This window comes from Engraulis encrasicolus, chromosome 23 (genome assembly GCF_034702125.1).
Source record: "Engraulis encrasicolus isolate BLACKSEA-1 chromosome 23, IST_EnEncr_1.0, whole genome shotgun sequence".
In the NCBI taxonomy this organism is placed as follows: domain Eukaryota; kingdom Metazoa; phylum Chordata; class Actinopteri; order Clupeiformes; family Engraulidae; genus Engraulis; species Engraulis encrasicolus.
The window spans coordinates 17828169-17842540 of NC_085879.1; the positions used below are offsets into that span (position 1 = coordinate 17828169).

The window sequence follows — 14372 nt, forward strand, 5'->3', positions numbered from 1 at the left end:
AAGGCACACCACACTGACTGACTGACTGACTGACTGAAGTAGATGAGATTTCTGAGTGACTGATTGGCTATCGTAGCCTGATGGAGACCTGACCACATAGACAGGGCACATAACAGGCCGTAGGGTCTATAACGGGCCATAGGGTCCATGGCGTGGGTGGTGGATGAAGGATGAAATAATGAAGAAAGGAGCACCACACTGACTGGAGCAGATGAGATTTCTGAATGAATGTTATACAGTATGAGACTCCTTGGCCTGATGGAGACCTGACTACATAGATGGGGTCCATGGCAGCCTGCTTGGGTGGTGGATGAGAGAGGAAGTAAAGGAAAAAGGAAGTTGCACCACACTGACTGGAGTAGATGAGATTTCTGAATGAAAGTTATGCGAGACCCCTTGGCCTGATGGAGACCTGACTGTGTGCATGGAGAGGGGTCATGATGACTGCCTGCCATGACGATGGCATGAGGTGATGGAGAATTCAGACATTGTCAATGCAATACAGGTGTGTGTGTGTCTGCGTGTGTCTGTGTGTGTCTGTCTGTCTGTGTCCGTGTGTGTGTGTTAGAGGGGGCACAGCAGGGAACCCCGCTGACTGCACGTGCATGCTGCATCTTTTCAGGTTTCATTACAGACAGTGACAGGTGGGTAAGGGAGAGTGTCTGACGCTAGGGACACATGCAGGCGAAATGAGTGAAACGAAGGGAGGCTTAATTCATTGTTCCATTCTGACAGCTCAACCGTCATCAGCTCACCGCGGCGAATCAAATCGAATTAAATGTTTGTGTTGTTGACTTGATTGGCCGCCGCAGGCGAAATTCGCTTCTAATTTCAATGACATTTAAACTTGGTTGAATAATTTTGCTTCACTTTGCTCCTGTTCGCTTGCCTTCGCCTCCCTCATAGAAATGAATGGCGAAGTTCACTTGGCCAAATTCGCGTGTACGTGTCCCTAGCGTGAGTGAACGGCACTCTCCCCCCATCCTCTGTCGTGTTTGTCACCACTGGGACCAAGTGTTTCATTTTTTTACTTTTATTGACTTTTATTGACTTAAAATATTTTAAATCTATCTATTATGAACTACTTCTATTTTCCTACCGAAGTAAATATTTCCAAACTGCACTCTACCACAGAATATTTCTAAACCATATGCATTCACTCATTTTAAATGGTGTCACCCTTCATACTCCCATTTCAGCTCTTGACTGGTAAGAATGCATTCGTTTTCTCTACGGTTCAGTAGTCGTGCTGGAGGGACTGCAGGGGTGATGGTACTGTAGTGAATGGATGCCCTTACATGGGGGGAAGCAAGCTCCCTTTTAAACATGTTTGTGTGTCTAGAGACTGAAGCTGTGTGTGTGTGCGTGTGTGTGCGTGTGTGTGTGTGTGTGTGTGCGTGTGTGTGTGTGTGTGTGTGTGTGTGTGTGTGTGTGTGTGTGTGTGTGTGTGTGTGTGTGTGTGTGTGTGTGTGTGTGTGTGTGTGTGTGTGTGTGTGTCAATGTGTGTGTGTCAATGTGTGTGTGTCAATGTGTGTGTGTGTGTGTGTCAATGTGTGTGTCAATGTGTGCGTGTGTGTGTGTTTGTCCTGTCAAGATGAGTGTTTACACACCCACCGGCTGTTGGGGAGACTCCTGGCCTCTCGCATGCTGCTCTGATGACAGCCGACAATTGACTGATGTACTGACTGACATCTTCCATTCTCTCGCCTGTCCTCCTTTCACACTCTCCTCTTTTTCTTCCTCTCTTTACTCCTCCCTTTGTTATCCTTTCTCCCCCACTCCCTGCTCCCCTTTTTAAAACCACGTCTCTCTCTCTCTCTCTCTCTCTCTCTCTCTCTCTCTCTCTCTCTCTCTCCACTTAACTTTACTAACACCGCTCTTTACGTTTGTCTTCCTCTCTCTCTCTCTCTCTCTCTCTCTCTCTCTCTCTCTCTCTCTCTCTCTCTCTCTCTCTCTCTCTCTCTCTCTATCTTTCTTGCTCTCTCTACTGCCAACTCTTTCCCCTGATCTGACATCTTTTCCAGTGCCTCGCCCTCCTCCATAACTCTTCTCGACATCCATCTGTCCTCCCAGTCTCCCTTTTATGATGTAATTTATGATTTAAAGCGCAAGCATGTAGATGTTGTCGGGCATGGAGTTAGTTTAATGTTTGCATACTGTTGGCGGTGCAAACTCCTCTCCCATCTCTGTCTCAGTTGATGGTACAGCAAATGTCATGTTGCAGAGAAAACTGTTCCGAGAGACCACTGAACGGGGGAAAGGTTCTTTAAAAATCAGAAAGTCTCATAAAAAAAGAGGAGGGCACTCGTTCTATGTGTGTACCAGTATGTGTCTACATAGAAACAGATCCATACCCCCCCCCCACCCCTCTCTCTGTCTTTCTCCCTCTCTTCTTTGAGCTGAATTATTGGCACTCCAACAATGTTGAGGAGAAAGGAGAGGGCATTCATTTTATGACTTACCTGTCTCTTATTTGTGACTACAGTATGTGACTTCTTTGTCTAGATTTATAAACTATAAACAGTAATACTGAACTGACCTGTCTCTCTTCTCTTCTCTTCTCTTCTGTGTGTAGTGTGGAGGGGATGAGAAGCGGGTGGACAGCAGGACCATCTACGTGGGCCACCGGCCGTGTCCGCCCACAGAGGCCTTCATCCCCCCCAAATTCTGTGACAACAGGATTGTGTCTTCCAAGGTGAGAACACTGTTTGTGTACAGTATGTGCTTTTACGTTTGTGTGTGTTTGTGTACAGTATGTGCTTTTACGTTTGTGTGTGTGTATATGTTTACATGTGCTTTTATGTGTGTGTGTGTGTGTGTGTTTGTGTGTTTTTTTATGTGCGTTTCTGTTTGTGAGTTTGTTAATGTTTGTGCGTGTTGATGTTTTTTGTTTGTTTTCAATATTTTCTGTGTGTCTGGATGTTTGTTTATGAGTGTCTTATTGTTTGTGTGTTTTTTGTCAATGTTTTGTGTGTTTACATTTTGCCGTGCTACTGTGTTACACCAAGCTATACTATTAAAAGTTGAGAGCAAACTCTCTGTACAGTATGCTAATCCAGGCAATAGTTTTTTAATTTTTTATTTTACAATAGTGACTTTACATTTCCTTTAAAGCCGCATTTCCCTGACACTCCAGTTTCCCCATCAGCTCACAATTTATGACTGTTATGAAACTCTTTGCTGGAGAAAGTGGATTGGGGTGGAGTGGAGGTAATGGGGTGAGGTGGAGGAGAGAGCGGAGCGAGCCCCAGAATAGTACGCCGTAGCTGGGGCATTAGACTGGGAAGGGGGCCAGCAAAGCACATCTTTTAGCTGGTTCGCCCAGCGTTTTTACCGCAGTCAGTGAGGGGTTGAGGGGCGGGCTCTGGTGCTCTGCCCACCTGTTACCAGGTGTGTGTGTTTGTGTGTGTGTGCGTGTGTGCGTGTGTGTGTGTGTGTGCTTCTCTGCTGCTGTTTGATTGAGGCCTGTGTTACTTGACTTCACTATGCAAAGCACAGGCCCTAAGCAACACATCAGCATCTGGATTTTCTATCGGTCTTTCTTTCTCCCTTTCTGTCTTTCAACATTTCTTTCTTTCTTTTGACTATCTGAATGCCTTTCATTTCTTTCATTAAACTATACAAGAAGAAGATGAAAAGTGACAAAATTGCCCTCCATTTCCTTTTTTGTCACAATCTCTTTCTGTTTCTCTCAGTCCCACACCCTCTACCTTGTTTTCTCCCTTTACTTTGCACCCTCTCCTCTCCTCTCCTCTCCTCTCCTCCACTTGTCTCTCTAGCCGTTTGTCTTTTTCACTTTCTAAGTTGATGTTGAACTTCAAATCAGCTTTACTGCCCTGACCAGGGCATCACAATATTGCCTCGGCGCTGAGCGTATATCACGAGAACGGTGGGCAAGGAAACCTGTCACGGCCCTGACACGCTGTCCATCTCACTCACGCAGCTCATCTCCTCATCTCCGCACACCAATCCCCAGCACCACTTTTATACCTAAGCAAAGCATCTCTCGCTCTCTCACTCTCTCCCTTTCGCTCTCTCTCTCGCTCTCTTTCGCTCTCTCTCTCTTTCTCTCTCGCTCTCTCTCTCTCTCTCCATCTCCATCTCCATCTCCATCCTCTCAGCAATTCTAATAAACTTCTCCACCTCTCCTCCAGCGCTCCGTCACCACCATCCCGGGGCCCGCCACACCCCTCCACCATCCCACCCCACCCCACTCCTCACCTCCAATACCTCTTCTTTCCTCACTGCTGCTCTCTGTGACTCTCCCTGTGATTTGTCAGCGGAGGTGTGTGTGTGTGTGTGTGTGTGTGTGTGTGTGTGTGTGTGTGTGTGTGTGTGTGTGTGTGTGTGTGTGTGTGTGTGTGTGTGTGTGTGTGTGTGTGTGTGTGTGTGTGTGTGTGTGTGTGTGTGTGTGTGTGTGTGTGTGATTATGGTGTGTGTGTGATTATGGTGTGTGTGTGATTATGCCTGTGTGTGTGTGTTCTGTAAGTGAGCACTGGTTGGGCGGGTGGGTTGGGTCCGGGTGCTGAAATACATGGTGGCTATTACAGTGCGGGCGGGTTGGGCCATTCAATCTGTCTCCGGAGGCTGATGGACCCCTTAAATCTCCCCCTCCGCTCCAGGAGGGGTGTGCGGAGACAGAGACAGAGGTAGGGGGTGGGGAAGGGGAAGGGGATGCAGTGAGATGAGAAAGAAGGGGATAGCATGGGGATGTATGGGGATTTACAGGAAGGTATGTGAAGGTATGTGTGTGCATGTGTGTCTTCTGGACTGGTGTGCGTGTTCGTGTGCGTGTATTGGTATGTGCCTGTGGTACCCCTGAAAAGCCATTCTCTTCTGAGTTGGAGAGAGTTAGTCGTTGGCTGAACAAGATTCGCAAGATTGTGAGCACAGGAATAATGGCCACCGTTGAGCAGTGCAATCTGGGCCGCTTTGGTAACCAATGGGCCATCGCCACATAAAGTACACCGCAAGCTGCGGCCAAGTGCTTAGACACAGGAAGGAAGTAAAATCGCATCCAATCGCTTTCAAACTTCAACACAGTGAGCTCCCCCTTCTCACCTGAAATCGGTGCTCGATTGTGCAGGTCCAGAATCTCTGTACCTTACATCACCCTTAGCTAACACTTTTATCCAAAGCACACTAAGGTTATATAGGTAGGTACAGAGCAAATGTGTCAAAAGTAACACTTTAGCACATGATATTACATAGCTGTTACACTATTTACTCCCATTATTACGTTTTTGCAAGATATCGAATAAAAAATATATTGCATAAAAGATTCGATCATCGATCACGCTAAGCCTTGAGACATGAGGCTGTAGGCCGCAGGAAGAGGACGGGAGCACAAAGATTGGCTTACACCCCAGCCACTTCTTAGACAGGGGATGGAAGTCAAGTCTTGGGAGGTTATGCAGGGATAATATCTTACAAGCTGTAGAGGTATTTTGTCCAGTGTTGCATTGGAAACCCAATAAGTGTGTCTTTTGTTGTTGCCAGGGCTGTGTTGATAACCCCTATGCAATCACATGCATTGTCATGAGGCTGTGAAAGTTCAGATTGCTCATTTAGCCAGGGTTTGGAGATTTAAATTGAGTGCGTTGGTGGAGGGGAGAGAGAAAGAGATGGAGAGGGAGAGAGAGAGAGGAGGAGAAAGAGAGCGAGTATCTGTTTGGAGTGTGACTTTGCATTAAATCTGCATCTGAGATGTGTCTTGTCTCGGTGAGGTGAGTGTTTGTGTTTGTTTAGCGCAGGAAGATATTTATAGGTGTGTGTGTGTGTGTGTGTGTGTGTGTGTGTGTGTGTGTGTGTGTGTGTGTGTGTGTGTGTGTGTGTGTGTGTGTGTGTGTGTGTGTGTGTGTGTGTGTGTGTGTGTGTGTGTGTGTGTGTGTGTGTGTGTGTATGTGTGTGTGTGTGTGTGTGTGTGTGTGAGTATGTGGATCTGCTGAGGAGGGCCTAATATAATCAATGTTCCTCCGGTGGGACTGTAAACACACTTTAATTACCCTCAGTCTGCTGTTTACACTTTTCTTCCCCCACTCCATCACCTCTCCCCCTCTCACACCACACCCCTCTCCTCCTTACCATTCTCTCCATCCATCCATCCATCCCATCCCTCCTCCTTCATTCCATCTGTCCATCCATCTTTCCACACCCCCTGCTCCGTACTGTTCTTGGTACTTTTCTATTCACTCCTCTTTTGCTACACTCTCATTCCTTTCTCATCCATCCATATATCTATTCTCAACCTCTCACCTTTCTCTCCTTTATCCTCTCACTCCCTGTTACCTATCATGCATCCATCCATCCATCCATCCATCCATCCATCCATCCATCCATCCATCCATCCATCCATCCACTCAGATACGCCGTTAGGGGGGAACAATTGGGTAAATTGTCCTGGGACCAGGGACAGAGGGGGCCCAGAACTTGGTCCCAATTACATTGTATTGAGCCAGAGCTGTCCATGGCCCTGCAACCACTCATCATCATCCATCCATTCATCATTTATGCATTCATTCATTTCTTGTCTCTCTTCTGTTCTCTCTCTACTCCCAGACCACATGGAACTCCCAAAACGAAGTGTTCTTTTACGCTAATGCGTGTTGTTTTGACGGAGTCACTGTGCCCAAACCAAACCCAATCCCTAACCTCTAAAACTATAGACCAGGCCGGTAAAGTTATCTTCAAGGATGGTTCAAAGTGGCGCAGTGTTTATACGGCATCTCATGGTGGCTCGATGCCCTGGCACCTTTCACTCTCCATCCATTCTGCCATCCATCTATCCCTCTATCTCTTCTCCTGCTGGTCTCATCACTCCGTTTTTATTGCCGGCTCATGCCCAGCATTTTCAGCCTTTCAGGCCAACGTCCCAAACGATATTGAAAGGGATATTGCAATAGGTGAGGCCCATGGATTTTTTTGGCGGGGTTGACGTCTTTTTTATTGTTGTCTGGGAACTTGAAACTGCTTGAATGTCTGCTTTTAAATCCGAAATCCTAGAGGTGGAAGATAACATTTGTTTGTGGAAATGCAAATTTATGATCGCCCGTGGTGACCTCGCCGGAACGGGGCATGCGATCGAGACAGACGGGAGCCATACCGACTGCAGTGACACTTGCCAATGTCAACATCCCACTGGCCGGAGGCCAAGCATGGACTTTGCATTTTGCATGGACTTTGCCTTGTAAATAGAACGTTTTTCATGTCTGCTTTTCAACAACATTGGCCTGGTAATTCATTGCCTCGTACTACTCCTTGTTTCACACAGAAGGTCAGGCTTCGATATTGAGAACCATGTTCTGAGTGCAGACCATCAAAACCATTCACTCTTACTACAATTTGTTTACAGAAGGTCTGGCTTTGGGATTGAGAAACCTTTTTTCTGTCTTTGGATTGCAGACTACTGAAGCTTGGAACTATTGAATCTATTGAAAATTATAGTATTATGGAATTCACCCTACCTTTTTGACTTGTTGTCACTTTTTCCACTTATATCCGATTGGTTTGGCAAGATTTTGACAGTGGAAATGTCAATGGAACCAAATTCATGTGCTTAGAAGACAATGAAAGCATACAATCAAGATTTTTCTTATCGTTCCAACCTGAAAATGCAAGTGCAGTGTTGTCCATAGAAAACCGTGATGACACAATGCAGCTACGCGTACACATAATGTTAGGGTGACCATATTTTCCGGGACAGCCCCGCCCCTCAACTATCCAACCTACCGTCCTCGCAGCACCCATTGCTTCAACTCGCTGACTCTCCGCCTCTGTGGAGAAAACAATCAAGTCGGCATTCTAAATAGTAGGCTGAAGTCAGGGTGCAGAGCTGCCATCTTACCTCAGACTAACTCAGCTGCTAATACTAGTTTTATGTTTTGGCAAGGATATTCGCATTTCATTACACCTACTTCCTCGCTCCAATAAATGAGTCATCACCATAACCTAACGTTGTAGACTATCAGAGACGGTATTTCTGTTACTGTTTATTATTCCTTTATGCTGTTGTGCTGATTTTGTTCAAACTTGTAGTCCTGGCTTTACCGCTGCAGGAAAAAAGTGAAAAAGGGAAAGTGAAAAAGGGAAGCGGCCAGGGCGAGTTTGAAGCCAGAATGTCGCCATGAGATTAAAGTTCCATCTCTTTCAGGCTGCTGTAACGACACCCTTCATTACAATGCTGTTTATGGCCGTTTGAGTCGGTTTTAAATGTCATCACCGTTTCAAATTGTAAGCATACAAACTCTGTATCATGTCGATATCCGTTCCTGACTTAAACAGTGGATAAATAATTAACTATCATCACTTATAAATAGGCGGGCGGAATTGAGGGACGGGCGGAATTAGGCGACTTGACTACAACTTTCATACAGTCAGTTAATGTGCCTCACGTAGACTGGGATAAAAAAAACGCAAATAACACGAATTGCACGCAGATTCCCCCGACATTAGGCTACAGCAATACATTGCTGTGCGATGTCTGGAGTAAAATCTGGAGTAACATGGCGGCCGTAGATATCGGAAACACGACCGACGGTCAGTGTAGTTTGTGTCAATGACTTTGCTTCGCATTTCGAGGCCATAAGCACAAGGCGAAGACGGGAGGAAACACAAAAATTGGGATACACAGACGTCGTAAAACGGGTTGTAAAAAAATAATATGGTCACCCTACATAATGTACAATTTCCTGCTTTTTTGGACTTTGTCACTCACACCCTTCCAATTAAAGTACGCACGAGGCTTTGGTTTCCCAGCCATCAACACCATGCCACCAAGTGTGAAAATCAGGTCTCTACAGAATTCCCTCCCCACACACAGGCACACACACAAGCACATGAAAAAGTCGAGTAATCTTTGCAGATTAAAGGTCCACATCCCCTGCTGTTGCCCTGTACCACAAATAGCATCTATTGTTCTCCGGCGCTAAGTGCCAAGACTGGCTTTCTCTTTGTTTAGTCACACACTCATTTATAATCCCGCAATTATTTTCACTCTCTGAACACACACATACACTCGCTCTGCACTCTCTTCTGTTCCTCTCCCTCCTCTGTTGTCTTTCTGTCTCACTCGGTTTCTGGTGGTCTCTTTCTCTCGCTCCCTCTCGCTCTCTCCCCAGTTCAAGAAGGCTTAATGGCCGTGAAGGTGTTACTCAACACAACAAGGCTCAATTACATACTGTACATGTACATGTAATTGAGAAATGAGACATAAACAAACGCCACTCTCTCTCTCTCTCACTCTCTCACTCTCTCACTCGCTCTCTCTCTCTCTCTGTCTTTCTTTATGTCTCTGTCTGTATCTGCCTGCCTGTCTGTCTGTCTCTCTCTTTCTCTTTCTCTGTCTCTCTGTCTCTCTCTCTCTCTCTCTCTCTCTCTCTCTTTCTCTCTGTCTCTCTCTCTCTTTCTCTCTGTCTCCCTCCCTCACTACTCCAGTGTTTGCCTTTGCAGCTGTGCTCCTCCTCACCCCTGAGTGCGTACAGTAAGTGCCGGCTACTGTAGATATTTATGTAGGTCATGCAGGAGCCACTCGCTGGGTCACGTCTCTTCTATTAGCAGTGGAGCGCTTTGAAATGGAGAGCAGAGAGGGAGGAGGGCAGAGAGGGAGGGGGGCAGAGAGGGAGGAGGGCAGAGAGGGAGGAGAGCAGAGAGGGAGGAGGGCAGAGAGGGAGGGGGGCAGGCCGCTTCTCACATCTCACCTGCTGTGGATCCCAGAGAGAGCGGGGGAGAGAGGGGGAAGGGGGGGGGGACTAGAGAGATGGAGAGGGACATAGTGAGACGGGTGTGTGGAGCGATAGACGCAGAGAGAAAAGGAGACAGAGGGATACAGTAGAGATACCGAGATATGCGTGGAGGGGGAGAGAGAAACACAAGACAAGACGGAGACCGGCGAGAGCAATAAAGGGATAACGAGAGAGGGAGGGAGAGAGAGAGGGGATATGAGAGCGATAGAGAGAGAGCGAGAGCAGTTAGACCCACTTACAGGAGGGGAAATAAGGCCATCAGGGAGTGGAGGCAAGGCAAGATGAGGCGCGGCGAGGGGGAAGCTGAGGGGAAGCTGAGGCAAGTGTCTGGGGCTGGATAAGGTAATCAGCTTGGCTCTCCAGGCTCGCACAGCATTAAGCAGATAAAGTGGCCACGGCAAATCAATGCACCCACCCCCCCTCGCTCCTTCTATACTGTATCCGCAGGCAAGCATTCACCACATGGGCCTGCTCTCTTGCTCTCTCTCTCTCTCTCTCTCTCTCTCTCTCTCTCTCTCTCTCTCTCTCTCGCGCTCTCGCGCTCTCTCTCTCTCTCTCTCTCTCTCTCTCTCTCTCTCTCTCTCTCTCTCTCTGGACATAGCTGCAACAGCTTAATAGTAACACTTAATAACACACACACACACACACAGCTGCAACAGCTTGCATGAACAATTTCTGTCCATTTTTAAAATAAATAATGAGTTCGGCCTACGACCTAATCCGTGATTTTGGCCCTCTGTTGTGTACATGAGCATCCACACCAGAGGTGTCACTCAAATTCACGGTCTGTCCCTTCTTTATGCACGCACATGCACAAGCACAGGCATGCACACAGACACACACTCCAGCCCTCCCAATGCACTATACATACCTATCGTACTGTAGTAGTGTTTCCCACAGAAATTTTGGAAACTATGGGGGCAGCCGGGTTTTTTTTTGTCCGGGGGGGGGGGGGGGGGGGGGGGGGGGGGGGGTCTTTTCACGGGCCTTTTTTTGGGGTGGGGGTGGGGGGGGTGGTTATTCACGCAGTGTAAATGCAAAATGGCAAAACAATGAGTACAGTATGGCTACATAATACACATGCAGGGGTCTATGTAATGAAAAAAATAATAAAACAAAATAGGAGCAGAGATAAGAATTTAAGATTGCTGTGAAATTGTTAACGCATAAACAAAAAATGGTCTAAGAGGGTAGGCTATGCCTTTTCCCCATACACACATTCTACATGAGGGGTGCTGGTCACAGGGCCAGTTTTTCAAAATTCCTCCCATTAAAAGGGCTGAACAACATATTACACATTTATGTCTATATTCACATTCATTACACATTCATTTCTACATGCAGCCCGATGTCTCCTCTGCCTTGTCAATGAAGGCCTGTCACCTAACTCATTACAACTGTAAAACAAAGCCTGGGGAGTGTTAGTAAACTCATCCCAACTGTCCCTTCTCGGAAGGTTTTTTTTTTTATTGCTCCCAAACCCAAGTTAACTACAACAACTTGACAAGGCTTTTGATCCCTCTCTCTTTCAAGCACTTGTGGTTTTCTCTATAGGATGTATTTACTCCGGGAGGAAAATGCGAAGGAAATCGTAATTGAAATCGCTTTTAACAAACACGGAAATCGTAAAAAAAAAAAAAAAAGTAAAAAAAAAAAAATAAAAAATTTTTTTTTTTTTTTTTTTCATTTTCGGAAACTATGGCGGCCAAATTTAAACTATGGCGGGCCGCCATAGTTTCCTCAATGTATGGGAAACACTGTAGTAGTGTTTACTGTTGCACCATTTCCCCATTTGCTACGCTCCATCTACTTCCCATTTTCTATTGTCACTCCTTGTCTTTGCCATTTTAATCTCTCTCTCGCGCTCTCTCTCTCTCTCTCTCTCTCTCTCTCTCTCTCTGTAATTGTTACCTAGTAAGTGGTGTGTTGACAAAAGGGGGTGGGACCAGTCAGTGCTGCTGGTGGTGGTCTAACTTTAATATAATTGAAATCTTTAATTAATTTAAATTTAAACTTTAACTCTAATTTATTTATTTATTTTGTTTTGTTTTTTTGTGTGTGTTTTTGGGGGTGGTGTAATGCTTTTCTTTGAATAGGTAAGGGTAGGGGGTGGTGGTGGTGTTGGCACTTTATGGGATTCTAAGTTGGCACTTAATGGGATTCTAAACGGTGTCAAAGACATATCTGTGTTCAAAATGAAATCCATCCGTAGTATGAAATCCTCCTTCATCCACCTATGGATTTTTTGTGCGTGTGTTTTGTGTGCATGTGTTTTTTTTTGTGCGTGTGTTTTTATGTGCGTGTGTGTGCATGTGTGTGTGCATGCGTGTGCTCGTGCGTGTGTGTTTGCGCCAACCCCATGCTGCAGATGCTGCTTATGCGTTTAAACTTCTATGATGGTGGTGGAAATGAAAGGAGGAAGGAAGAAAAAAAAATCAAAGGGCGTTGCAGATGTTTACAACTACCATGTAATTAGCTGCCAGTCTGTATTTTAATGCCTCTCTCCTTCCCCTGTTCACTCCGCCCCTCTCTCACTCCTCACATCCTTCTCCAATCCCTCTCACCCTCTCCAACACACTCTCTCTCTCTCCCGTTCACCCCCTCCTTCATTCCACTCCTCCCTCCCTCCCTCTCTCCTTCGTTCCATCCCTCCCTCTCCTCGCCTCCCCTCAACTACCCCCCTCCGCTCCCTCTCTCAATCCCTCTTTCCATCCCTCCAACCCCCCCTCCTCTCTCCCTCTGTCCTTCCCTCTCTCTCTCCCTTCCCTTCTCCCTGCATCCACTCCTCCCTCCTTCTCCATCCCTCACCTCCCTCCCTCCCTCCATCTCTCCCTCTGTCATTCCCTCTCTCCTTCTCTCACCTTCTCAACCCCCCCCCCCCCCCCCCCTCCATTCTCTCCATCCCCCCGTCTTCCCTTCTGTTTTGCAGTACACCGTGTGGAACTTTCTGCCAAAGAACTTGTTCGAGCAGTTCAGGAGAATTGCCAACTTCTACTTCCTCATCATCTTCCTGGTGCAGGTGAGTGGCTGCTCGCCTGTGTGTTTGCAAAGCATTGCAGTGTGTGTGTATGCAAGAGTGTGTGTATGCGTGCGTGCGTGCGTGTGTTTGCGTTTGAGTAAGACCGCTAGAACGTGTGCATAAAGGGTGAGAGTGAGGATGTGCGAGTGTGTCAGCGATAGGAAGGGCTTGTGTGTGTGAATGAGTAAGTGGGTGCGTGTGGGTACTGTGTGGGTGGGTAGTGTGTGTGTGTGGGTCTTTTGTGTGTGGGTCTTTTGTGTGTGTGTGTGTGTGTGTGTGTGTGTGTGTGTATCGGTGTGTGGGTGTATCGGTGTGTGGGTGTGAGTGAGTAAGCGTGGGTGTGAGTGAGTAAGCGTGTGTGTGTGTGTGTGTGTGTGTGTGTGTGTGTGTGTGAGAGTGAGAGTGGGTGTATGTGTGCGTGTGTGTGTTAGTGTGTGTGTTAGTGTGTGTGTTAGTGTGGGTGTATGTGTGTGTGTGTAAGAGAGCAGGTGCACAGCTGGGTTATCCTCTCTGGTTATTTAAATTTGTGATGGTGAGCATGTTTTGTTTTTCTGTGTGGGGCTGCTGCCAAGATGATTCAGCTTTACACACACACTCTCTCTCTCTCTCTCTCTCTCCCTCCCTCACTCCCCCCCCCCCCCCTCTCGCACACACACACACTGTCACACACACTCTAAGCAGGAGCTGTAGCTGCAGCTCAAAATGAATTGCAGAAGTTGGACTCAACATTAACCTGTAACGACAGCCTAAAAGTGTCTGTGTGAATGTTTTTGCTACTTAGTAGTAGGGGTGGGCATCAGCAAGGAGTTCACGATTCGATGCCCATCACAATACACATGCCAAGATGTGATAATGTCACAATGCATTGCAATACATGTATCATTGCGATGCATTGCGATTTCCTGAAGTAAAAATTCAGCTTACTTCCAGTTGCTGTGTAGCATTCATAAGTCTATTTTTTTTTAAAAAGACATCTGGAAGATGAATTTCATGGGAAACGCTCACTCTAACTGCTAGTGCCACCTCAATCTAGTCCAAAAACATTATCAAAACAATGGCGCATCCACACCAACCCAGATGTGACTGTAGAGGATGCCACTCTACGGCAATATCTACAGGACTGGAGATTGTATTTGTTGTGGTGGATGTTTGCAGAACATTCAAACAATGTTTTGACTTTTTATTTTGGGGGCTTTTCAACTTTTTTTTATTTAGACAGGACAGTGGAGAGTGGGACAGGATATGAGTGGGAGAGAGAGATGGGGAAGGATTCGAGAAACGACGTGGGATCGCTAATCGCTCCTGGGTTGCCCGTGTCCAGTACCCAGTAGAATAAGTCACAGCTGGGCCAATTTTTTTTTTTTTTTTTTAAAGGGACACTTGCTACGTGTACATGATGTTTTTGAATCGGATCTAATAGATCGGATTTAAGTAGATCGGATTAAGAGTTATTTTGCGACGTGTATACATGGCAATTTCACTTAAATGCGATTAAACGTCTGGGGAAAATAAAGCATTGCGATTGGACTGAGGACGCACGTGCTGAGTGAGCCAAATAAGGCGTGGGGGCGTGGTCGCCAAACCTCCGGGGAACTACTGGGACACAAGCTTAT

At 46.6% G+C, this 14372-nt stretch overlaps 1 protein-coding gene across 5 annotated transcripts in view; it reads left to right on the top strand.

Annotated features, from left to right (window-relative positions):
• Window positions 1–14372, top strand: part of atp11c (ATPase phospholipid transporting 11C) — a 143483-nt gene that overhangs the window by 47676 nt on the left and 81435 nt on the right. For all 5 annotated transcript variants that reach the window (XM_063190286.1, XM_063190288.1, XM_063190290.1 and 2 more), the window contains exons 2-3: window positions 2576–2695; window positions 12670–12759. In XM_063190286.1, the coding sequence (XP_063046356.1) occupies window positions 2576–2695; window positions 12670–12759 (210 nt within the window). The remainder of the gene's footprint in view (window positions 1–2575; window positions 2696–12669; window positions 12760–14372) is intronic.